The sequence below is a fragment of the Erpetoichthys calabaricus genome, chromosome 2, assembly GCF_900747795.2.
Source record: "Erpetoichthys calabaricus chromosome 2, fErpCal1.3, whole genome shotgun sequence".
Classification (NCBI taxonomy): domain Eukaryota; kingdom Metazoa; phylum Chordata; class Cladistia; order Polypteriformes; family Polypteridae; genus Erpetoichthys; species Erpetoichthys calabaricus.
Window position 1 is genome coordinate 287,080,108 of NC_041395.2, and position 24,222 is coordinate 287,104,329.

The 24,222-nt window shown below is 39.3% G+C and overlaps 1 protein-coding gene across 1 annotated transcript in view; it reads right to left on the reverse strand.

The window, feature by feature from the left end:
* The window catches only part of abcc2 (ATP-binding cassette, sub-family C (CFTR/MRP), member 2), a 174,450-nt gene that overhangs the window by 14,360 nt on the left and 135,868 nt on the right, over window positions 1–24,222 (reverse strand). The window contains exons 23-27 of the mRNA XM_028795700.2: window positions 14,787–14,941; window positions 14,505–14,660; window positions 6,577–6,776; window positions 5,848–5,974; window positions 5,339–5,440 (exon numbers count right to left, since the gene is read on the reverse strand). Coding sequence (XP_028651533.1) covers window positions 5,339–5,440; window positions 5,848–5,974; window positions 6,577–6,776; window positions 14,505–14,660; window positions 14,787–14,941 — 740 coding nt within the window. The remainder of the gene's footprint in view (window positions 1–5,338; window positions 5,441–5,847; window positions 5,975–6,576; window positions 6,777–14,504; window positions 14,661–14,786; window positions 14,942–24,222) is intronic.

The window sequence follows — 24,222 nt, forward strand, 5'->3', positions numbered from 1 at the left end:
ACAGGGGTCAAGCAGTTCTGAGAATGTTATGTTATGTCGGTGTGATACATGTCTGCAGGCTTCATGGGTTTGTTGCACTGGCTTATGCTTTTAGGGTTAACTTCAGAATTTCCAGCAAAGCAAGGAGAAATAAAGAATTCAGAGACAAAGTTATTGGCTCATTTATGTAACCTGTAATAACCTTTTGACTTTAAAGTTTTAATGAGAATCTGTAAAGTGATGTGCTATCATGTCCTCAGGGCTTTAGCGGCTACCATGTGGGAATGCTTTGTGCGAATGCTTTCAGATCAGAAGACACCTTGAGCTCAGGTGCTGGTTGCTCCTCTCATATAAAGAGGACCTCAGGGACAGCAATTCTTAGGTTCAGTCCTTAGGCAGAGTTTGTTGACCCAGAGAGAAATTTGTTTGAGGCAGGAATGTACAAACATAAACCATTGTTCCACAGGTTCCATAAGAAATGATCTCCACCAGCAGGCGCATACCACCCTTAATCCAGCTTGGGCCCTTGTTGCCAATTTGTCAGCATTCACAGGTCGCAGCACCGAGCTTTGCTCTTTGCCCCCACCATGACGCAGTCCATAAGACTTTCATGGGAGTCTCCAGGAGCACTTGGTCACTTCCTGTTCCAAAGACTGCTCAACAGGAGCGGCCCCTCATCCACCTTCTTGAGTGACTGGCCCTACGCTCCTCACCAGGGCTCACCTTCCTGTCCACCTGCCTCCCCCTCACAACTGCACCATCCTCAGTCCCATTCCTGCCCTTCTCTCTGTTCTTGTTAACCTCCATTCCTTTTCTTCTTTCTTTTCCTTTCTGTCCTTCCTCTGTCTGCCATACCGGCTCCCTTTATATGGCCTGATTGGGTGCAGGTGTGGTACTCTGCTTCCTCCGAGGTGTGAATGAGGCACCTGACTGATGCGCTCACATTTGCATGTTAGTGTGTGATCAGCCAAGCAGCCCAATATACCCCGGAGTGACATGTACTCATGTACACTTGATTATAGCCTGTATGCTCCGGGTGCTGATTATTTATTTAAAAACTGCACTTTGCCATGGACCTCTCACATTAGTAAACTTCTGGTAATCATCACAGCATGCTAACATATTTTTTATATGTATAATTATTTGCTACTGATGAATTGACTTGTTAAAGTACCCAGGTTCTGTTTGACTACAGTGTCTGAACACTGTGCCAGAGGCCACTTATTGCATGTAGTCCATACAAATGCCTCACGTACAGTACAGGAGAAAAGGATTCCCCTAAGAATTAATTTCTCGTGTGTAGGCAGAGCAGTTTGTGTGTGGGTTAAAGTTGTAAATCTGACCTTAAGAAGTACTGAATAATTATCCATTTTTATGGAAATAAAATTTGATAAAAATTACCAATGTTCCCTTAAAAAAAAGATTCTATGAGTAAAAGCAAAAGTGACCTTAGGTTAATAGGATCTGTACAAATCAGTCACACCGCATGTAAAAACATTCACTTTTCTATCCAACCATTCATTTAAAAACCTGCATAATTCAATTACAAGTTAATCATGTGTCAGAGCTTATTCCTTTCTTTATTTCATATTTAAATACATGTGAGCTTCACACACAAATGTGCAGAAAGAAAGAGAAAAGAGGATGATTTGAATCGTCTAAGTCTTCAATGGGCTCCACAGCCTCAGTGGACTGGCCCGGTCACTCTGTGAGGCAGTTGGCTCATTCTTGCCAGGCCTTTGTGAGTTCTCACTGGCACTCCAGTTACATTTCACATCTTAAGGAGGTGTATCTAAATGAACTGGAAACTACAAAGGTGGCCGCAGAGTGCCTGGGATGGACTGGCAGCACCAAACTGTCTGCATTTGCTCTGATATTTGACCCCATACTGCTGCTGGTTTATTGGTAAAGTGATGCCATAGGTTCTGGGTAGAATTCTTTGATTCGAGTTCTCTCTCTCATGGACACATTCAAACTAAAAATAAAAATGCATATTGTGTGGTGTATGAAACCATCCAACACGACTGCGCTACTCTTATTCCTAGAATCCTCCAAAAATGAATTAAAACAGAAGCACAGGGAAAGCAATGGTGCAGTGTTTCCAGTATCTGCTTTCCACTTGTTACTGTAGGTTAGTAATAACACATGTTAATAATGCACATTTCAAAAATATTACCAACACAACAAACCCACTGATCTGAGACTGTTCTCCTTTCTTGATAATCAGTCTTTACATAGTGTCACACACATATGAGTTGGGGGCATTCTCAGGGCTTGTGCACAAAATGTAATTCCACCACGGCCTGTGAGAGGGCGCTGTCATTCATAGCTTCTCCTCATTTATTTGCAGACCAGGGAGTCTAAGAGTTGGTAACACCTGAAGACACAATCAATTCCAAGACAAGAACTTCCCCTTCCGGAGATGAACCCACAATAAGGCCACGACTACAAAAAAGAAGCCAGTCTTGTTCAAGTCTTGTTCACAGGTGGTGCAGTGGTAGTGCTGCTACTTTGCAGTAAGGAGACTGTGGAAGGTTGTGGGTTCGCTTCCCGGTTCCTCCCTGTGTGGATAGCGCTTTGAGTACTGAGAAAAGCGCTATATAAATGTAATGAATTATTATTATTAAGATCTTGTGTCTGGAAAAATGTCATTTTGCTATTGCCTTGAAATTTTCAAGGCACATTTGTTTCGTAATATATGAGGAATATATATACAGTTCTTCATGTGTGTTATCTTTAAAATAGCACTACTCATAGTATGCACCTGCACAAGGTGCTTTTAAGATTAAGATTAAGCAGAAGGTTGAGCACACAACAGCCTTACTGATCTTATTTTGGCAGTGTAGTACTGCAACTTCCATAAAACACAACTGCAAACTGGGAATCATGATATGGAGATTTCATCAGGACTTACTAATGACTTCCTAAACTAAAGGGTGTTGATATTTCACAATTATGTACCTTATGCCTGAGGGTGTAGAGATGTGAGATGTGTAGATGTGAGAGTTCAAGCTTAATGATATATGGCTGGCAAATGCTTTAAAAAAAGACAAAGTGGGAAAACGAAATGCCTAAAAGTTCCTCAGTATAAGGAAAGAAATTGTAAAGGAAACAGAAGCATTAAAAGGAGGCATAAAATGGCCGTGCTTCACTGCATGATGGCTCACTCTGTTACAAAGTCTTATTCACCTTGTTTGATTTGGTCTGCAGATGAGGACCCGGCACGTATTGGCACATTAAATTCCAGGAGATGCCCCAACCAAACACGGATGGCAGTGGCAGCAAGTGGCACTTTCAGTGTGGCCGTAACACAAGAATTTTTTAAACAGTGCAATGACACACCAAAGAGCAGGTGGTGGAATAAAGCTTACTGACATTCACATTAGAAGTAAGTAGGTAAGCCGATACATCAGTGTGGAAAGGAGGGCGCTGCCAGGGTGATATAAAGACTGGCACTGCCACTTCACATGTGTGCGGATCACTGCAAAAGTTTCAGTTTTCGCTCTTGAGAACCTCACCTGAGAAAGATTGTTCAGGAATGACAAGAATTGTGCAACGACACTCAAAAAGTGTACCAATAAACAGCTATCCAATAAGAGTGAACAAAACAACTTGTACTGAATATGATTGGTTAGTAGAGTGAGCAAAGCAGACCAAGGAATTCCAAGCAAGTGAAGCTCACAAGTGGATGGCCTAAGTGACTGTGCACATCTGTAACTGGGACACAATGTCCTTCACCTCCATAACACAGCAAGGGTGACAATTTAAAAGCCAGAACTGTCAAGCTGATTGTCAAGGACATCTTTCAGCTACTGATTATTGGAAGTGTTTGCTACTTTTAGCATCCTTTGGCATCAAATCCTACCTCTTTTGGTGAGGTGGGGCAGAGCTTCAGGTGAACAGATCTCTGTCATAGATGCTGTAAAATTATACAATGCACAGGGGCAAGTAAACCAAGGGCAGTACTGAGTGTCCCAAAAAATTGACAGGCAGGAGATACTGGAACAGAACTAGAGGGACAGTGAGAAAGGGATGTGACCTGGGAGGAAATACTCCATGTGGGCAAGCAGCCCCGATACTGGGTATGTATGCAAAAATAAGAAATGGCTAGTGATCTGCTGGTAATTCTTTTTGTACTTTGTGCAGACATGGATGAGAAGAGTAATGTGGAACGTGTATTGTTATAATAGCTAAGAAGCATTACAATTTTTTAATAAAAAAAAAATGCTATTCTTTTCCTAAATTTTGTCTTAATGCTGGGCGTCAATCCCTACAGAAGCTTACTGCTGCAACACAAAAAAAAATATTAGGTTATTTTGTAAAAGTATTGTGTTATTTTGCAAGAGGATTGTGTTATTTCTCAATACTTATTGTGTGATTTCTCAATACTTATTGTGTGATTTCTAAAAAGTGTTGCATTATTTCACAAAGATTTTGCATGCTGGGGTCAGTATCATTGAGCATTTACATCTACAGGCAGATAGTCAGGGGGAGATTAAGCAAGGGCATAGCCTACAATCAAATAACAAGGGCTTAACTAAAGTTATAGGTATACATTTGGTGCTAATCAGGTTAAAAACTTTAGTAGGTTTAGTACAGGTGTTTTAGTACAGGACAGTTAGTACAGGTGTTTTGACACAGGCAGAGTGGTAGCAAAGAGCTAGAATTTCTGCGTCCGAGTGCCAGGTTCTTTATGGAGTTTGCAAAATGTCATTGCACTTTTGTGGATTGATTGGTATCAATGAGTGTTGCTAACTTTAGATGACAACCACACTCGTCTGTGCTTGGGTGTGCAATTCAGTCCTGTGAAGGACCGGCACGCTGTCCACTATGGTTCATTCTTGTCTCACACCCACTGTTGGTGGGTTAATCACTGACTCCCTGTGGACGTAAACTAGGTGGATTAACTTCACCCCTTAGCACAGTATAGAGCTGCAGCGTGTGTTTAATTCTGGTCACTTGATTACATGCTACACGTGTTTAATCCTTCCTTCACTAGCTTTCACTAGATGACCGGAACATGATGACACTGACTTGTGTGCACAATGACAGCTATGGCAGCAGGTTATACCTTTGCAAAAAAAAAAATACAATAATTATTGTGAAATAATGTAATTCTTTTGCAAAATAATACAATGTATTTCTTTTTTGAGTTTCGGGAATAAGCTTCTCTAAATTGCTATACAAGCTACCATTTTAATACACTGTATTGAGAAGAGAGACACTAATAACATTTCTACCTAGACTCTCTTACAGTATATGATGGAAGGTGAAATATAAAGACTACTGTAAAATGACACAAAGTGATCTGATCAGCAGGCAACTCTCTTGGGTGGCAGTCGCTTTACTTAATCCATACCTCATTCTCCAGCTTTGTATACTCGCACACACGCTCCACAGCGACTATATTTGTTTCCAGTTCAGATGTCATCCGCACCAGCCAGTTCAAAGTCTGTGTCACCTGAAAATGCAGTTTGCCTTATTTTATGTATCTACCATATGATGCATCAGAAATACAAAAGACTGAAATGGGATAAAAATTCACAAAGAATTGGAGACAATGTCACATTAATTAAAATGACTAGGGAAAAAACGTTTTTACACTTCAAATGAGTAGAATTAACTTCTAATGGGCATTTTTTTCAATGTGAGTGCAAGCTTCTGCAGCAAAAAATATCCCTTATTTTATAAGTTACGCATGTTACTGCTGGACCTCCAAAATTTGAAAATGTATACTTTAATCATGGTCATATGTTTTTAAAAAGTATTGTGTTAATTTTGGCTAATCAGTGTAACTGAACAGAAATTTAACTTGTGATGAATAAACTAAACCTAAGGATGCACTTTGCGGAGGAAATCAAGCCTTACATTGAGAGCGTAAGAGATGGAGAGTCCAACAAGACCGCTGTCCAGGGTATTGCGGGACAACACAGCAAACAATGCGGAGAAAAACACTACCAAATTCCCAACAAATTCCAGGCGTATGGCTAGCCACCTAAAGGTAACAAAAGAAAAAAAGTTGGTTTAGTCATTGCTTGAACAAACATTAGAATAGTCAAGTTGTCTGATCTCAGCAACTCTGACTGTAATAGCATTAGACCTCTTAGCACAAAGTGAATATCATTTGAATGCCACAGAATACCTAAGCTATGTTACTGACCATATACATTCCCTTAAGGTCACTTTTCAAATGGATACTATCATCAAGATAATGTATCAGCATCAAGAACGTTGTCCACAAAATAACAGTGACATCAGTGTACTCCCATGGCCTGCACAGCCCCAAGATTTTAATCTAATAAAACACCTTAGAAATGAGGTAGAATGGGAGGTTTGCAGCATGACCATGTGACCAAAACAAACAAATCTGCATTGGCCAAAATCACAGAGTAATATCTTCAGACCCTTGTTGAGTCCAGGCCTTGAAGAATTCAAAAAGTAGGATGTAACTTGTTCTAGGTATGCGGACCAAATAATAGACCCTAAATGTATCTCATAATCACTTATACACTGTATTCACATTATTGGTGAGAAACCTGCTAGAGACTTATACACTGCCCCAGTTCAAGCAACAGTACAAGAAGAAGTAAAACTGACCTGTTGGATACAATCCAGGGGTAAACAGACTTTAGATTGTCATCAGTTGCTTTCTCGTTGTGCTGCAGGAAGCGTTGTTGATGGCCATACGCTCGAATGACAGACAGGCCAGAAACTGTTTCTCCAAAATGGGAGTAGATGGGTGAGCGGGACACAGAGTCTAACCGCCTTAGCTGCCTGGAAGTGGCAACATAGAACCTCTAAAAAGAGAACAAAGCAAATGTAACATACTGTGTTTCTACAGACCTATGGTCATAAACTTCTGCATGAGTCCGATTCAGTTACATATTCTACCCTTTCTTTTTTTACCTCTGTTAGAATTGAGCTAGTGTTCAGTTCCTGGGTTTTATTTTGTTTTATTTTCCTGATTTGTCTCTTTTTTGTCGTTAGTCAGGACATCTAATTGACGTATTGCCCTCAGGTGCTGTGGTTCTTAGTGTTAACCGTTACCTGAGGGCTACAGTATTTGGCAGGTGGCCGGGTGTGGTCATCAGCCGCCTGCCTATTTAAAGGGCCGCCTCCCTTCAGTCAAGGCTGGAGTCGGGTGAGGAGGTAGACGAGGTCTGAGAGGAGGCAGCAAGGAGAGGCCTGGAGTGTGTGAAGAGAAAGAAGGAGAAGAGGCTAGTGAAGGAGCCTGGACTTTGGGAGACTGTGGGGGTTTGTGATTTGGTGCACTTAGAGACTTGTATTATACTGTGTATATAGTGTAAATAAACGTGTGGTGATGGCTGGAAACGTGTCTGCCTGTCTGTGTCCGGGTTGCCCTATTCCACAAGTATTTAAAACACTTGTGGCAACAGCATCTTTGTTGTCATTTAGCTCTTTGTGCTTCACCAAGTTTTCCATATTTGTTCTTAAATCTAAGAACCGAGTATTGACTTTTGCTGTTGGAATTTAAGTTTTTGATTATTTTTCTCTGATTAGTACTCAGGTTATTTAATATCCTTTTTTTTAAATTTTCTTAAATTAGTTCATGTTCTTTTCTTGTCTTCTTCTTCTTTTGGGTTTTCTGGATGTTGGCAGGCCAATGCAAAGGTTCATTACAGCCACCCACTGAACTGGAAAGTGGAGCAGGGACTCAGGAAGCATACCCTAACATGGATAATTAGAATTTTGGACTATTAATTCTTTACATTATAGTGTCTGATTCTTTGCTCAGATCTCTGTTTTTTTGAAAATTCACGTAATGAATCCTTTACTATTCAAGAGACCCCCGGGATGCAACTGGTAGAGTCGACCCATACTGTCACACAGATCAGTGGAGAAATAGTTTGATTGTGCTTACATATAAGGAGAACGGAGGAATCCAGGACTGTGAAAATTATATTAATATAAAGCTGACATCACATAAAATGAAGATATAGGAAAGGATAATGGACAAAAGGCTGAGAAGATAGATAACGACAGCAGAAGAACAGTTTGGATTTGTTCCAGGAAAAGCTACAATAAATGCGATTTTTCACCTTGAGACAGATTATGGAAAAATAGAGAGAGATACATTAAGGACTGCACATGGTATTTAAAGATTTAGAGAAGGCATATGATAGAGTCACTTGGCAAGAAGGGTGGAGAAGGTATGCAAGGATAGTTACAGATACGAGTGGGGGACCCAAAAATAACAAGAATTTTTTTCTGAAGGCTGGAGGGGCATTAATTCCGATGTTTGCCGCTAGGTGCATGTACTAGACTGCCCCCTGCATCATTTGGCCAAGTGGCGTCCTTGAAGTGCTCAAGCGATTGTGTGATGCAGTGCAGAGAAAACAACCTGAATTGTGGTGATCAGGCCAGTGGAGCATTGAGTGTGCGGCAGTTTCTCACAAAAAACAGGAACACAACATACCCCCCCCCCAAACCAACCCCCCCGACTCCTCGGACTTGCACCCTGCAATTTTTTCTTATTTCCAAGAATGAAGAGGGACTTTAAAGGAAAGTGTTTTCAGGATATAGAGGAGGTCAAAAAGCACACGACGGAGGCACTGAAGGCTATGACTTTGCAAGAGTTTTCAGAACAGCTTTGAGCAATGGAAAAAGCTGTGGGACAAGTGTATTGCATTTCAGGGAGAGTATTTTGAGGGTGATTAAATTTTGGAAATATACAATTTTTTAAAAAAGTCTCATTATTTTTGGATCTCCCTCGTATGCCTACACACAAGAGGGAAGTAGTGTAAGAATCACTGATAGATTTGCAGTTAAGGTTGGATCTCACTAAGGATCATCATTAAGCCCATGTTTTTTTACTGTAGTTATGGATGTTGTTGCCTGGGGAATCGTAGATCAGGCCCCACGGTGTATACTATACAGTATGCAGATTACATCATGCAATGTAGCACCAGTAAGAATATTGTGGGAAGAAAACTGAAGCAGTTGAGAAGAGCTGTAGAGGATAGACACCTTAAGATTAGTAGGAAAAAGACAGATTATCTAGGTTTTAAGGAACAAGAATGAGATGAAAAAGTTAATCTTTAAGAAGAAAGGTTTAAAAGGGTGGAAAATTGAAATATCTTGGATCAACAATAACAGAGGATGTAGAGCTAGATCTATCAGGTTTGAAAAATTGGAAAAACGTATCAGGAGTGTTATTTGATTGAAGAATCAGTGCAAGAGTGAATGCTAAAGTGAATAAAACAGGAGTTTGACCAGCATTGTTATATGGATGAGAAAACATGTAATTAGAAGAGAGGTAAGCAATGTGGGGAGTGAAATCATGGATATGGAGTCAGAACAGACGAGAAGATGATGACCAAAGAGAAACTGGATAGCCCATGAACAGGATGCTCTAAGGTAGAAAGGGGTATCAGACGAGTAAATATAGAACAGACGAGGGTGATGGAGGAGGCTCGTCCAATATAGGGGCCCCACATGACAGTGCGAAAACCTTTAGAAGAAGAATCTGGAGGATTCAACTAGTATATTATCTATCCATCCATTTTGTTAATATGCCTGAGGTCACAAGTTACTGATAACCTCGAACAGACCCAGTGTGGTTATGTGTGTGTGTGTGTGATTGTGCTCTGAAATAGCCAGCCTCACCTTATCCAGGGACACTTACTGCATTTTATCTTACTGATCCTGGGATAGACTCCAGCCCCTGTAGCACTGAAATGGACTAAGTGGTGTGAATTAGGCTAACTGGCTACTCTATACTGTCCCTGTTTATGAAGGTGTGAGTATGTACATCAGAGTGCCCTGTAATAGACTGCTGTCCCATCCAGGGATAGACCCATCTTGCTGAAGCTCCAGGTCTGGATAAACGGGTTATAAAATAAATGAATGCATAGGTATGCATAAATGATTGTGCCACATTTATAATAGCCTTCCAAGGCCCTGCCTAGTATTTACTAACTAAATTTGATTTTTTTTATAATACAGGAATGTACAGGAGATAGCTAATAATGCATGTGAGCATGATGCAGCAACTATGAAATCAAATTTGAACTGACATGGAATGAGAATGTATTATAAACCTTAAGAATCAGTGAGTTACTGCAAAAGCAGCCATGGTTACAAAAGTATTGACGCCTTAGTAACAAAATGAGAGTCTCTGCCTTTATATCTGATTAATTTTACACGCATTCAGGTTTTAGAGTGTCTGATTAAAATGCATATATAACACATCAGCGGCTAGAATGTCTCATGGGTATAATGAAAATTCTTTTGCAAGGCAATGCTTTTATCTTTTGGAATGTAAATTAGCAGTACACTCTATCAGTTGAAAGACCTGATTCTAATCTACGTACCTGAAATCAGCCATTATAATGACATTTACGTCTACAGCGTAATCAAACAAGAGATGCAAAAATGAATTTCCTGGAAACTGCCTGATGTTTGGAAAAAGGAATTTGGACCAGTGCTACAAATATTGTATGACATTAAACACATATGGCAAGAATGGAGAACAGCTGAAGAAATTTCAGACTGAAGGAAAATAAATGTGTAATGATGAATAACTTCAATGAAATACTCCTACAGTCATTCTGTTAATGATTCTCTGCACTCAGTCACAGCCATCCACAGTGCAGCTCCTACTTTGCTCTGGAATGGAGCCCACTGTATCCTCTCATTTGGTCAGCCTCAGCTACAGAGCTATGGGACAACTACCAGACAGGCAGGCTATTGTAGGTGAATGTCCAGTATCTTGTAGTTTAATATTAAAGTTAAAATCCATAATTTTCATTAATCAGTTGTTTTAGGACAGTGTTATAGCCAGCAAGCTCTCCATGTGTTAGATATCTATTTCACTGGACTGTTGTGTGTGAATGTCTTGTCCCATGTAGGGTTCACTCCTGTCTTGGACTGTATGATTGCAGAGACAAGCTGATTTGAAAAACTGTGTTATAGAAAATACATTTAATTATCATTGCACATTGGGACAATGCCTTTACTAAAGATAACCTACAGTTTCAATTATTTTAAATTCCTTCAGTGTGTCTGAGGTTAGATATTTGAACAGATCAGAATCCAGTGTACCTTTTTTCTTGTACAGGGTCCCACATCTAATCATTCTGGGTATTGAAGTGGCCTTCATGCTTTAAAGTTAAGCATGTCAGCCCCTGTGCCAGAGAGCGTCCCCACAGAATAAATAACACAGTGAATAAGAACACATTACACAGTTTGTAACGACAGACTGGAAAAACGAGGCTTGGTTTTGACCCTGTGTGTTTAGCTAAAGACCAGCTTTGTAGTTAGTACATCACAGCACTTAGCAGACAGAACAGCACTTGGAATCAAAGGTCAATTACTATGGCATGCATGTGCATAACAGAGTCCTGCAAAACTTAAGAGATAACAAAAATGAAAATGATCTGACTCTCACCTTGTGTGACACATTGACATGAACTTGAGTACACAAATATTACAGAGCTAGTATGCTCTACACATTTGCAACTCCACAAAGCAAACAGCACCCAACACCAGCCACATTCAAAGCACTCTGGTAGCTTTCAGTTTTCCAAAGATGATTTTTCAGTTATAACAAATTATTTCTGTAAGAATCTGTCCCTGTGGTAACTTCAGGGTAGTTAAAAAATGGCATAGACATGAGCTGAAATTACTCAACTTCTCAACAAACAAAACTGTTATATATGGGTCTGTATTTTATGTTTTATTTGTTTTTTATTTAATATTATTTTTCATATTGTTCTGTATTCTCTGTTATTTTTAAATGTATGTAATGTGTCTTACAATATGATTCTATTCCTTATGCTTTGTGGGTGGAGCCTCAAGAGGCGGGGCCACTCTGACATCACTCCTTCTGAGCCCTCATTCTGGCTATTTAAGGCCACAACTGAGTGAACTCTCATCAGGAGAATATTGTCTGTAAAGGAGTTGTAGGTATTGATATTTTTCTTTAGATTTTCAATTTTTTAGAATTATTTTGTTTCTGTTCCTGAGTCTCTCTTCTGGATATTAGATTTTACTGGTTTGCTGTAGGATTTCCTTTTAGGGAACACCTTTTTGCCTATTTTTGCTCTTTTTTGAGCATCTTGCTTATATTTTCTTTTTTCTTTTCAAATATATTCTTGATTTATAAAGATCCCTTTTTGCTCTCTTTGTGCACAAGCTGGTTGTTTGGTCTCTATGTATTTTTTGATGTACTGTGTTAATCCCAGAAGGGAGATTATCTTTTCACATGATGTTTGGAGGTCAGAGCACAGGTTCTGCACCCCTGGAGCAATTTTAAGGCTAATGGCCTTGCATGTGTTAGTTTTTCTGGTTTTGCCAGCTCACTTTGTTTGGAGTCTGTTAGGCCAGAAGCCTGAACTTAGCAGTTTTGAGGCTACCTGGATTTAACGTGAGTCTTTCTGGGCAGGCTGCTTAGGTGATGGCCCTGCATTTATGGTCTCTTTAGGAGGCCTCATACTGTTTTGCTGTTTGGTACTCTAAATCACAACAAATACAAAAAACTTCATATGAATATTACCATGATCCAAAACATACAATGCAGGGTCAGATACATAGAGTATAACAAAGCCAGTTTGTATTCAATTACAGGAAAAAAAAAATACACAATCTTTAATGTATCCAATAAGATTGTAATTGTGAAGTAGCTCAAAATAATCATTCCATCCTTCAGTTATGCGAACCTTCTTAATTCATTACAGAATCACTGAATTCTTTATGAAGCTGTTCATTTTTTTTTACTTTTGTTGTTACCATACCATTTTGAGACTTGGAATAGCCTTTTCTTAATAATAATAATAATTCATTACATTTATATAGCGCTTTCTCAGTACTCAAAGCGCTATCCACACAGGGAGGAACCGGGAAGTGAACGCACAATCTTACACAGTCTCCTTACTGCAAAGTAGCAGCACTACCACTGCGCCACCTGTGATAGCAACAGCTCCGTTGTCACCATGTGACAGCCAGAAGTCACGACACATGGCATCATTGGGTCACTGTTGTAAAGGTCAGAGAGTGTTTCCAGTTTGTCCAAAATTGTGGTGTAATTTGAATTTAAAGACTAGTGTGTAGACTTATTGACAAGAATTTTAGTGTACAAGATATGAATAGCATTACAGATTTGGTGTATGGTTTAATGTCTTCCTAGTTAAGAACCTTTGTCCCTTTTTATGGTTAAAAATTTAAGTTTGATTAGGGATTTCTTGGTATTTCGACCTTTTCTTCATTCTTGACAAGGAAATGTTTTTCTCCATCTCCTGATCCTAAACTAAACATTTTTCTCAACCATTTTCTGTCTGTGGCCTAACACTAAAAAGGGGCTTCCCTCCATGAAGCTAGATTGAGTTAGCACCAGTATCACTGCCACCAGAACATAATATCATCAGGTGGCTCAGCCCTGAGCCCTGAGATGTAGGGGCCTTTCTTCTCACATGTGAACTTTGCTTTCTGCCATCCTTCCAGTCCACCAAGACCTCTCTCTTTTCTATTGTGCTGCCCCAGAAGAATTTCCTGAGAAGAAGGCAGTAAAAATAAATTGAATTATGGCCCCAGGAGATAAAAATGGTCAAAAAATACATGCAGGGTCATTACCAAAAAGACAAATCCATCTCTCGCCAAGTCAGAACATTTAAACAAAACTCAAAAACTGTTTAACATGCAAAGAAATTAGATAAGTCAGAAGAATAACACACCAAGAATTGTCAACCAAACATTATTATTATGAAATACTCCGATAAACTGGAAACGCATATGTGGTGGCACTGGTAATGTTACATTTTGCACATTCTGGGAAACCCTGGGAGAAATTTCTTAGACAATGGCCAACGCAATTGTTACAAAATGGTGGTGCTTGTAAACAATACAAAATAGCATCACGGGATGACACTAAAGAATGATAAGTTCCTTCAGGAAGGTAGATGGAAAAAATATTCAGCAGGATCTAATTCCTTGAGTTAAAAAAAAGAGCTGCAAAGGTGCCCAAAAAACTTCCCAGAAAAGGCACAAAAATTAATAAAACACAACAGTCATTACAGATATGTTCTACAACTGCCAAGTGGCAGCAACACAAGACTGTCCACCCTGTGAAGTAGAGTGATCAGTGGCAGTCTCTCCCTACTGTCTCAGTCACTGTGTCAATCCAGCCCCATCTTTAGACTAATGCAACAATACAGATGAGGCCTGCTTGTAAAGGTTTTACTTTGGTTAAAAGACCGTCGCAGACATCAAAGGCATTGTGGTCTCATTGAAGTGCCCATTTTTTGTCAGTTTCTGTTAGTCTTTATTTGCTCAATTTGCATTAAACCAAAATTCCTTTCACTGTGAATGGTCTTATAATTGATCATAAATTTCCATCTTATTAAATTCAAAGATGACATTGCCTTTTACTCCTTCTGACTCTGTTCTCAAAGGTGTCAGTTAAATCCCTTTATAAAAAGGTAATGCTCTCTCTGTGGGTAACATTTTGTGACATTCAAAATGGCCATCAGGTAAACTGGCTAAGGTCTTTACAGAAAGTGTAGACTTACCTGAACAAAAAAGTAGAAGAGTGCCAGAGGAACAATGACAGCCGTGAAGAGGGGTGTAGCAAAGCAGATGACTAAGAGAGTGCCAAGCACACCAAGGAAGCACATTACCCAGCTGCGAAAGGATAAAGGGATAGCTTCATCGATTGTGAAAATATCCTGCAAAGAGAGCATGAAGGCAGACAATTTTGTAAGCATCTTGTCATTCAGATACCCTGGTGAGAAGACCATTGTTTGAATGAAGTAAAAATTTATTTTCTGATAACCTTCACCTATACTTCATACCTTTGCAAAGCGATTAACAATTCTTCCTGTGGGTGTGGTGTCAAAGAAGAGCATGGGGGAGCGAAGGACATTGCCCAGAAGTTTGTTATGAAGAGTGCGAGAAGCCAAGATAGCTCCACGTGCTATTAACGCAGTCCCAACAAACACAAAGAGCCCTGCAAGAGAGAAATCCACTGAGTGATTGCTTACCTGCCATCAGAGAATAGAATTCTATAAATGAATGCACAGACAGAAGCTCTGACCCACTGCCAGCCTGACAACATTGTTCTGTGGGCTAACTGTTAAGAAGCAGCTTCCAATAGTGCATTCTTACAGGACTCCAAATAAAAACGTTTGACTGGCAGTCAGAAGACACACAAAAGTGAGGCTGGAGAAAGTTACAGAACCGACAAAAACCATGAAAGAGTGACTGAACTCAGCATTGGTTATTTTCTTACCTTTTAATGGTTCTTTTGGTTTGTTAAGGTTTTGGAACTTGTGCTGTTGAATGCCAGTGATTGAACTGGTATGTGCCGTAGATGGCACCATGGCAGTGCCTTGTGCACTATATAAACACTGTCATAAATGTTTTGATCTTTCACCACAAAGATGGATTGCTTTTATGATTTAATTTGTTTTATTTATGAGCAGCAGTGATGGTGACAACCCCAAAGGATTATATTGGAGAATTATTGGTCATAGCCAGAGTATGAAGAAACGTTCAGCTAAAGCACCAAAGCCAAAATGAAAAGCTAAAGCCAAAGTCCAAAATCCCACTTATACTTTTCCTGACAAAATGTTTTGTCTTGTTCCTTTTACTTTTCAAATAAATTTTTGTATTTTCTGGTTTTGATCATTGCTCAAAAATTTTTGACCGAGTTTTTTTATTCATATCTTGGTACTTTCGCCTAAGATTTTCTGATTTCCCAGTTTTGACCCTCACTATGTATTATTTACTGTAGATCTCTTCTCCCAATTTGTTTCATGAAATCTTCTTGGGCTTCCTACAGATTCATCATGCAATGATAGCATATTAAAACTAATAAATAGATAATTAACAAAAACATAAGGATGATCAAAAATATATATGAAAAACTAAAGCCAAAGGCAGACAATTGCAATGTTCAAAACCCACTTATACTTTTCCTGACAAAATATTTTGTTTTATTCCTTTTAATTTTAAATTTTGGGCATCTTGTTGAGGGCACAACCATCTTTTTTGTTACAAGTATGCAATGTTAAGGGTCACCAGACAGCATCAGAGCAACCAGAAACACAAAATGGGGGCGGCAAAAAACAGTCACACAAAATAGTGACACCCATAGAAAAACAAAGGCACGAAAATGGTGACATGTTGACATCACCAACCTACTATTCAAATAAATCAACCATAAAAACACCAATATAGTGTTCTCAAAAATTTGAAAACATGGTTCAAACAGAGTTCCAACAATCAGAAACATTAAAAGAACCAGAGTTAGACAGAGCTAAAACAACAAAGGTAGTCTGGACAGAGCTGATGTCAAAACATTGGAGGACAAAAAGACTGGCAACCGAATCAAAAGCAATCAGCAGGCTCGAACTCTGGGTCAAACAAAAACAAAAAAATTGACAGTTAATGTCACTTTCTCACACTGCAAAAAGGGTAATCTTTATTGAAATAAAGTGTAGTACAGACAATTACAGAACATGTGGCTCTCCCTTAAAAAAGATGGTTGCCGAAACCAGGTGAACACGCAGAATGTTGGATGTAGGCATGTGGGTCACACACTACCTGATGATGGGTGCCACTATAGCCAGGAAAATGCCAAAAAGTGATGATATTATCCATTGTGATTTGTCTGTGTATTCATTTTTATACATTCTCCTTTGGGGTTTCATATATTTAAAGCTATCTTTTGGGGGTTTCTTAGCCCAGGATGTTGATTCTTGTACCAGATGTTTGATTGATTGTGTTATTCTACTTATTTATTTTGAAATTTCTTCAATGCCACTTTTGTTTTTAAAAGGAGTTAAAGTTTTTGTCCAGCAGTTGCTAGATTGCTTTGGCAGTTGTTTTGGCAGAGTCATGGAGGTCAGGACCACGATGTTAATCACGCAACTGGTTAAAGGGTCATTTGTCGGAGCAGTTCTTCATCCAAGGTTTATGGGTAGGAAAATATCTTTTGCATGCTAACTGTTGCCTCTTTAATTCCTTCTTACTGTATTTTTTATTCACATGTTGGTACTTTTGCTTAAAATCTTTTGATCTCCTGGTTTGGACCTTTGCTATGTATTATTTAGGTTTTTTCTCCCGATCTGTTTCCTAAAATCTTCTTGTGCTTCCATCATTATCATCATCATCATCATGCAATAATAAAATATTAAAACTAATAAATAGATAATTAATCTATACTAATAAAAGGCAAAGCCCTCACTGACTCACTGACTGACTGACTGACTGACTGACTGATTCACTCATCACTAATTCTCCAACTTCCCGTGTAGGTAGAAGGCTGAAATTTGGCAGGCTCATTCCTTACAGCTTACTTACAAAAGTTAGGCAGGTTTCATTTCGAAATTCTACGCGTAATGGTCATAACTGGAACCTGTTTTTTGTCCATATAGTCTAATGGAGGAGGCGGAGTCACGTATCACGTCATCACGTATTACGCCTCCTACGTAATCACGTGAAGTGAAAACAAGGAAGAGATTTACAGCATGAGTCAAACGCGGGAATGATGGAAAATGACGTTAATTGTTGAGTGTCTTTTAATACTGTGTAACCATACATATTAACAGATGTGCAATTAAACGTGTGCATTTACGGGGTGATTTCTCAGGCTTAAAAGCTCGCGTTTTATTAAAAAGGTAAATGCTGTTTTCATTCTGAAGGGCACAAACCACGTTAGATTTCATGCTGAAGAGTAAACTCAGCACACAGCTTGGTCATATTACAACCGGAAGGGTGAACTGACAATATGATATACAAAGAGATCCTTAAGAAATAATTATTGATTCATTTTCCCTCAGTTTAAAAAGGTTTACTTTTCTTCTTAATAAAAATTTTAAAGCGGTACTTCGCCGCTGCGAAGCGCGGGTATTTTGATATGTATCAAAATATATCGCGTCATCACGCCTCCCATGTAAGCATGTGAACTGACCCGCTGCCGTTTGCAATGCCATATTCGCGAGATACAAGTTTAATGACAAGACACGAGGTATAAACGACAGTTTGGATCACTTTGTGACAGAGTTAAAATTGCTGTGGCCAGAAACTTTTAACTGCCGGATCTTAGCTAACATTAAATAAACCCGTGGACATCGCAACATCACACAAGACAGCGGCTCACGTGAACTGACTGAACGCAGCAGGAGTGATCACTTCAATGAATCAAACCTATTCAAAAAACACATTTCACAATTGATAAGGTACGAAAACAATAGATAGATAGATAGATAGATAGATAGATAGATAGATAGATAGATAGATAGATAGATAGATAGATAGATAGATAGATAGATAGATAGATAGATAGATACTTTATTAATCCCAATGGGAAATTCACAATATGAAACCGATTGTGGATTTCCGTACAGCCACTGAAACTTTGTGACGGCACGAGACTTCAGGTCACGTGTCTGCAAAAGAACCTCATTCAGGCAACTATTTTTACTGGCGGTGGCTCGGGGGAGAGAGTTTTTATTCCTCGCATCCCCGTTATACCCTCTGATCTCCAATTTCAATTCAAACGCCTCCAATTTACACTAAGGCTCTGCTTAGCAATGACAATTAATAAGTCTCCGTTGTTGAGTGTCTTTTAATACTGTGTAAGCATAGATATTAACACGTGCAATTAAACGTGTGCATTTACGGGGTGATTTCTCAGGCTTAAAAGCTTGCCTTTTATTAAAAAGGTGAATGCAAACTGTTTTCATTCTGAAGGGCACAAACCACGTTAGATTTCATGCTCAAGAGTAAGCTCAGCACACATCTTGGTCATATTAGAACTGGAAGGGCGAACTGACAACATGGTATACAAAGAGATCCTTAAGAAATAATTATTGATTCATTTTCCCTCAGTTTAAAAAGGTTTACTTTTCTTCTTAATAAAAATTTTAAAGCAGTACTTCGCCGCTGCCAAGCGCGGGTATTTTGATATATATCAAAATATATCGCGTCATCACGCCTCCCATGTAAGCACGTGAACTGACCCGCTGCCGTTTGCAATGCCATATTCGCGAGATACAAGTTTAATGAGAAGACACCAGGTATAAACGACAGTTTGGATCACTTTGTGACAGAGTTAAAATTGCTGTAGCGAGAAACTTTTAACTGCCGGGTCTTAGCTAACATTAAATAAACCCCTGGACATCGCAACATCACACAAGAGATCGGCTCACGTGAAGTGACTCAACGCAGCAGGAGTGATTACTTCGATGAATCAAACCTGTTCAAAAAACACATTACACAATTGATAAGGTATGAAAACAATATGAAACCGATTGTGGATTTCCGTACAGCCACTGAAACTTTGTGACGGCACGAGACTTCAGGTCACGTGTCTCCAAAAGAACCTCATTCAGGCAACTATTTTTACTGGCGGTGGCTCAGGGGAGAGAGTTTTTATTCCTCGCATCCCCGTTATACCCTCTGATCTCCCATTTCAATTCAAACGCCTCCAATTTCCACTAAGGCTCTGCTTAGCAATGACAATTAATAAGTCTCAGGGACAGACCCTACAAAAGGTTGGCATTGATTTGAGGCAGGACTGCTTTTCACATGGCCAATCGTACATTGCATGCTCAACAGTAAGCTCAGCACACAGCTTCGTCATATTACAACCAGAGGGGAGAACTGACAACATACTATACAAATAGATCCATAACAAATAATTATTGATTCATTTTCCCTCAGTTTAAAAAGGTTTACTTTTCTTCTTAATAAAAATTTTAAAGCAGTACTTCGCCACTGTGAAGCGCGGGTATTTTGATATATATAAAAATATATTGCGTCATCACGCCTCCCATGTAAGCACGTGAACTGACCCGCTGCCCTTTGCAATGCCATATTAGCGAGATACAAGTTTAATGAGAAGACACGAGGTTTAAACGACAGTTTGGATCACTTTGTGACAGAGTTAAAATTGCTGTAGCGAGAAACTTTTAACTGCCGGGTCTTAGCTAACATTAAATAAACCCGTGGACATCGCAACATCACACAAGAGAGCGGCTCACATGAACTGACTGAACGCAGCAGGAGTGATCACTTCAATGAATCAAACCTGTTCAAAAAACACATTACCTAATTGCTAACGTAAGAAAACAATATGAAACCGATTGTGGATTTGCGTACAGCCACTGAAACTTTGTGACGGCACGAGACTTCAGGTCACGTGTCTGCAAAAGAACCTCATTCAGGCAACTATTTTTTACTGGCGGTGGCTCAGGGGAGAGAGTTTTTATTCCTTGCATCCCCGTTATACCCTCTGATCTCCCATTTCAATTCAAACGCCTCCAATTTCCACTAAGGCTCTGCTTCGCAATGACAATTAATTAGTCTCAGGGACAGACCCTACAAAAAGTTCACATTCATTTGATATATATATATATATATATATATATATATATATATACATATATATGTTAATGTATGTATGTATATATGTATGTCTAGATATATGTAGATATGTATATATATGTGTATATATGTGTAGATATGTATATATATATATTTGTATATATATGTAGATATGTATATATATATGTGTATATATATGTAGATATGTAAATATATATATATATATATATATATATATATATGTGTGTGTGTATGTATGTACGTATGTATGTGTGTATATATATATGTATGTGTATGTATGTATATGTATATATGTATATGTGTTTATATGTATGTGTATATATATGTGTGATATGTATATATATATATATATATATATATATATATATATATAGATATATATATATATCTATACTAATTAATAAAAGGCAAAGCCCTCACTGACTCACTGACTGACTCATCACTAATTGTCCAACTTCCCGTGTAGGTGGAAGGCTAAAATTTGGCAGGCTGATTCCTTACAGCTTACTTACAAAAGTTAGGCAGGTTTCATTTCGAAATTCAACGCGTAATGGTCATAACTGGAACCTCATTTTTGACAATATACTGTAATGGACGGCAGCTTGATGGCCGTGGGAGGCGGAGTTGAGTGTCACGTCATCACGACTCCCACGTAATCACGTGAAAAGACTGTGAACTGAGTAAGGAGAAATGAAGGAAGAGCCGCAAACAGCGAAGAACAAAAAATTAATTAAACAATTGAGAAGGGAGCGAGTGAAGCATACAAGCATCTTCATAAGGGAAACAAAGCACGGTGTAAAACGTAAGTTTAAATTAAGTTTATTGAAACGCTCCCGTTGCGGATTGCAATAACATATTCGCGAGATAAAAGAACTCAGTAGGGAGAAATGAAGGAAGAGCCGCAAACAGCGAAGAACAAAAAATTCATTAAACAATTGAGAAGGGAGCGAAACAATAAGAAGCCAGCGAGTGAAGCATACAAGCATGTTTATAAGGGAAACAAAGCACGGTGTAAAACGTAAGTTTAAATTAAGTTTATAGAAACGCTCCCACTGCGGATTGCAATTACATATTCGCGAGATAAAAGTTTAATGAGAAGACACGAGGTATAAACGAACCACACGCCGTAGCGCAACGTTAGGGGCAACAGTTTCAACCATTCTATAATCTGCTTCTCGCAACTGAAAGACGGCACATGGCGGATGTTAGCCGACTTGCTGACCGCAACGTTAGGGGCTTCAACTCTGGCGCTGACGATAGAGATTAGATTCCCGAGAGGGGATGAAGTGAGTGTGTATGCCTGATGAGCCCAGAATTAGGGAGAAACACGTGTCGCATACTCTTTGCATTATTTGAAAGTAAACTATTAAAACCATTCTATGATCAGCTTCTGGGAACAGAAAGAGGGCACGTGGCGGATGTAAGGCGACTTCCTGACCAACCACAAGCGTTACCTGGCAGGTAACCACCCATACAGTCAGATTGTGATTCAGAAAACGAATGCCATGAATGTAATTACCACGATCTACATACTGTCAAATAAACGAAACACGCGCCGTAGCGCGACAGCTGTGAAAAGCAAGGTTCAGAAAAAAACAGATCCTTAACAAATTGTTATTGGTATACTGTATTTTCGATCCGTTTAAAAAGGTTTTCTTTTCTTAAAAAATTAAAAGCAGTACTTCGCCGCAACGAAGCGCGAGAATTTGGCTATATATATCTGCTTCTCACACTTAAAAGAGGGTACGTGGCGGATTTTAGACGACTTCATGACCAAACATTACTGTTACCTGCCAGGTTGGGTTACCACTTTTAATACAAAAAAATAAGGGACGCATACTGCAGTGGGTGCCACATCCCAGTGCCAACACTTTGAAGACTGTACTTAAAAGACCCGCCCTCCTCACTGGACAGTTAAAAAGACCAATCAAACTAACGATGACATCAAGTATTACCCAATCAAAAGTAGGAAAGGAGGCATCTTCATAAAATGCGTGTGGGATGATTTGCATGAGACGCTGCTTTAAAAAAAAATGATAAAAAAAATACGGGATAAATCCCGTCCAGTATTCAAAACGGGACGCGCAATTTCATTCTCAAATACGGGACGATTCCGTATTTTAAAGGACGGGTGGCAACCCTACAGTGCCAGGTAACCACCCATACAATCAGATTGTGATTCAGACTAGGAATGCAATGAATGTAATTACCCCGATCTACATACAAGGCGAAAGTCTTGCAACATTCAAAGATGATGGTTTGGGATAAGTACACCATACAACATAAAAGAGCTTATGAAGCCTTGAACCAAAAAAAGCAAGATCTCAGAGATCGTAAAAAATAAATAGGAGGTAATGTCGTTTTACTCGCTGTAGATTTTAGTCAAACATTACCAGTTATTCCACAAGGGAGACCAGCAGATGAACTCAACGTGTGTTTAAAATCCATGCTTCTCCCACGCTCGGTTATATGTCGCGTGTTCTCGGGTAGGTACACCAAAAAATGTATACATTTAGGCATGTTATGGGCAAACAAAAAATGAGGTATACCCGAAGGCACTGCAGTAGTACTGAATGTAACTTTACTTCTTAAATGTTAATGTTTTACTGTTTAATAATTTATACGCTTCTTATATGTTGTTCAAATTCTTTTATCAAAATACCAGTGACAGCGCAATGAACAATAACATGGAGTGAATACACCATACGCATCCGCCCACGGCCGCCCTGGTGTGCGCAGATAGGAGTTGATTCTACAATAAAATAAAATAAAGATAAAACTCCAGGATTGTTTCCTGCCTTGTGCCCTGTGTTGGCTGGGATTGGCTCCAGCAGACCCCCGTGACCCTGTGTTCGGATTCAGCGGGTTGGAAAATGGATGGATGGATGGATGGATTTTACTGTTTAATAATTTATATTTATATGAAATGTGCTTCTTATATATTCATATTCTCATATGATAATGATGTTAATGTTGTTTATATTGATTTCTATGTTATTGAAACTGCATGTATGTGTGTATATGTATGTATATATATATATATATATATATATATATTTATATATATATATATATATATATATATATATATATATATATATATATATATATATGTGTGTATATGTATATATATATGACAGCAACACTCATAACAATGACAACACAATTACATTGACAATCATGTTACGTTATTTTTAAAATGTTTCCTTTTTTTTTTTTCATAACCTCTTTAACACACTACTTCTCCGCTGCGAAGCGCGGGTATTTTGCTATATATATATATATATCAGAAACTGGCTCTTGGGACGTGGAATGTCACCTCTCTGAAGGGGAAGGAGCCTGAGCTAGTGCGCGAAGTTGAGAGGTTCCGGCTAGATATAGTCGGACTCACCTCGACGCACAGCTTGGACTCTGGAACCAATCTCCTTGAGAGGGGCTGGACTCTCTACCACTCTGGAGTTGCCCCCGGTGAGAGGCGCCGAGCAGGTGTGGGTATACTTATTGCCCCCCAACTTGGAGCCTGTACATTGGGGTTTACCCCGGTGGACGAGAGGGTAGCCTCCCTTCGCCTTCGGGTGGGGGGACGGGTCCTAACTGTTGTTTGTGCGTATGCACCGAACAGCAGTTCGGAGTACCCACCCTTTTTGGAGTCCCTGGAGGGGGTGCTAGAGGGCATACCTTCTGGGGACTCCCTCGTTCTGCTGGGAGACTTCAATGCTCACGTGGGCAATGACAGTGAGACCTGGAAGGGCGTGATTGGGAGGAATGGCCCCCCTGATCTGAACCCGAGCGGTGTTTTGTTATTGGACTTCTGTGCTCGTCACGGATTGTCCATAACGAACACCATGTTCAAGCATAGGGGTGTTCATATGTGCA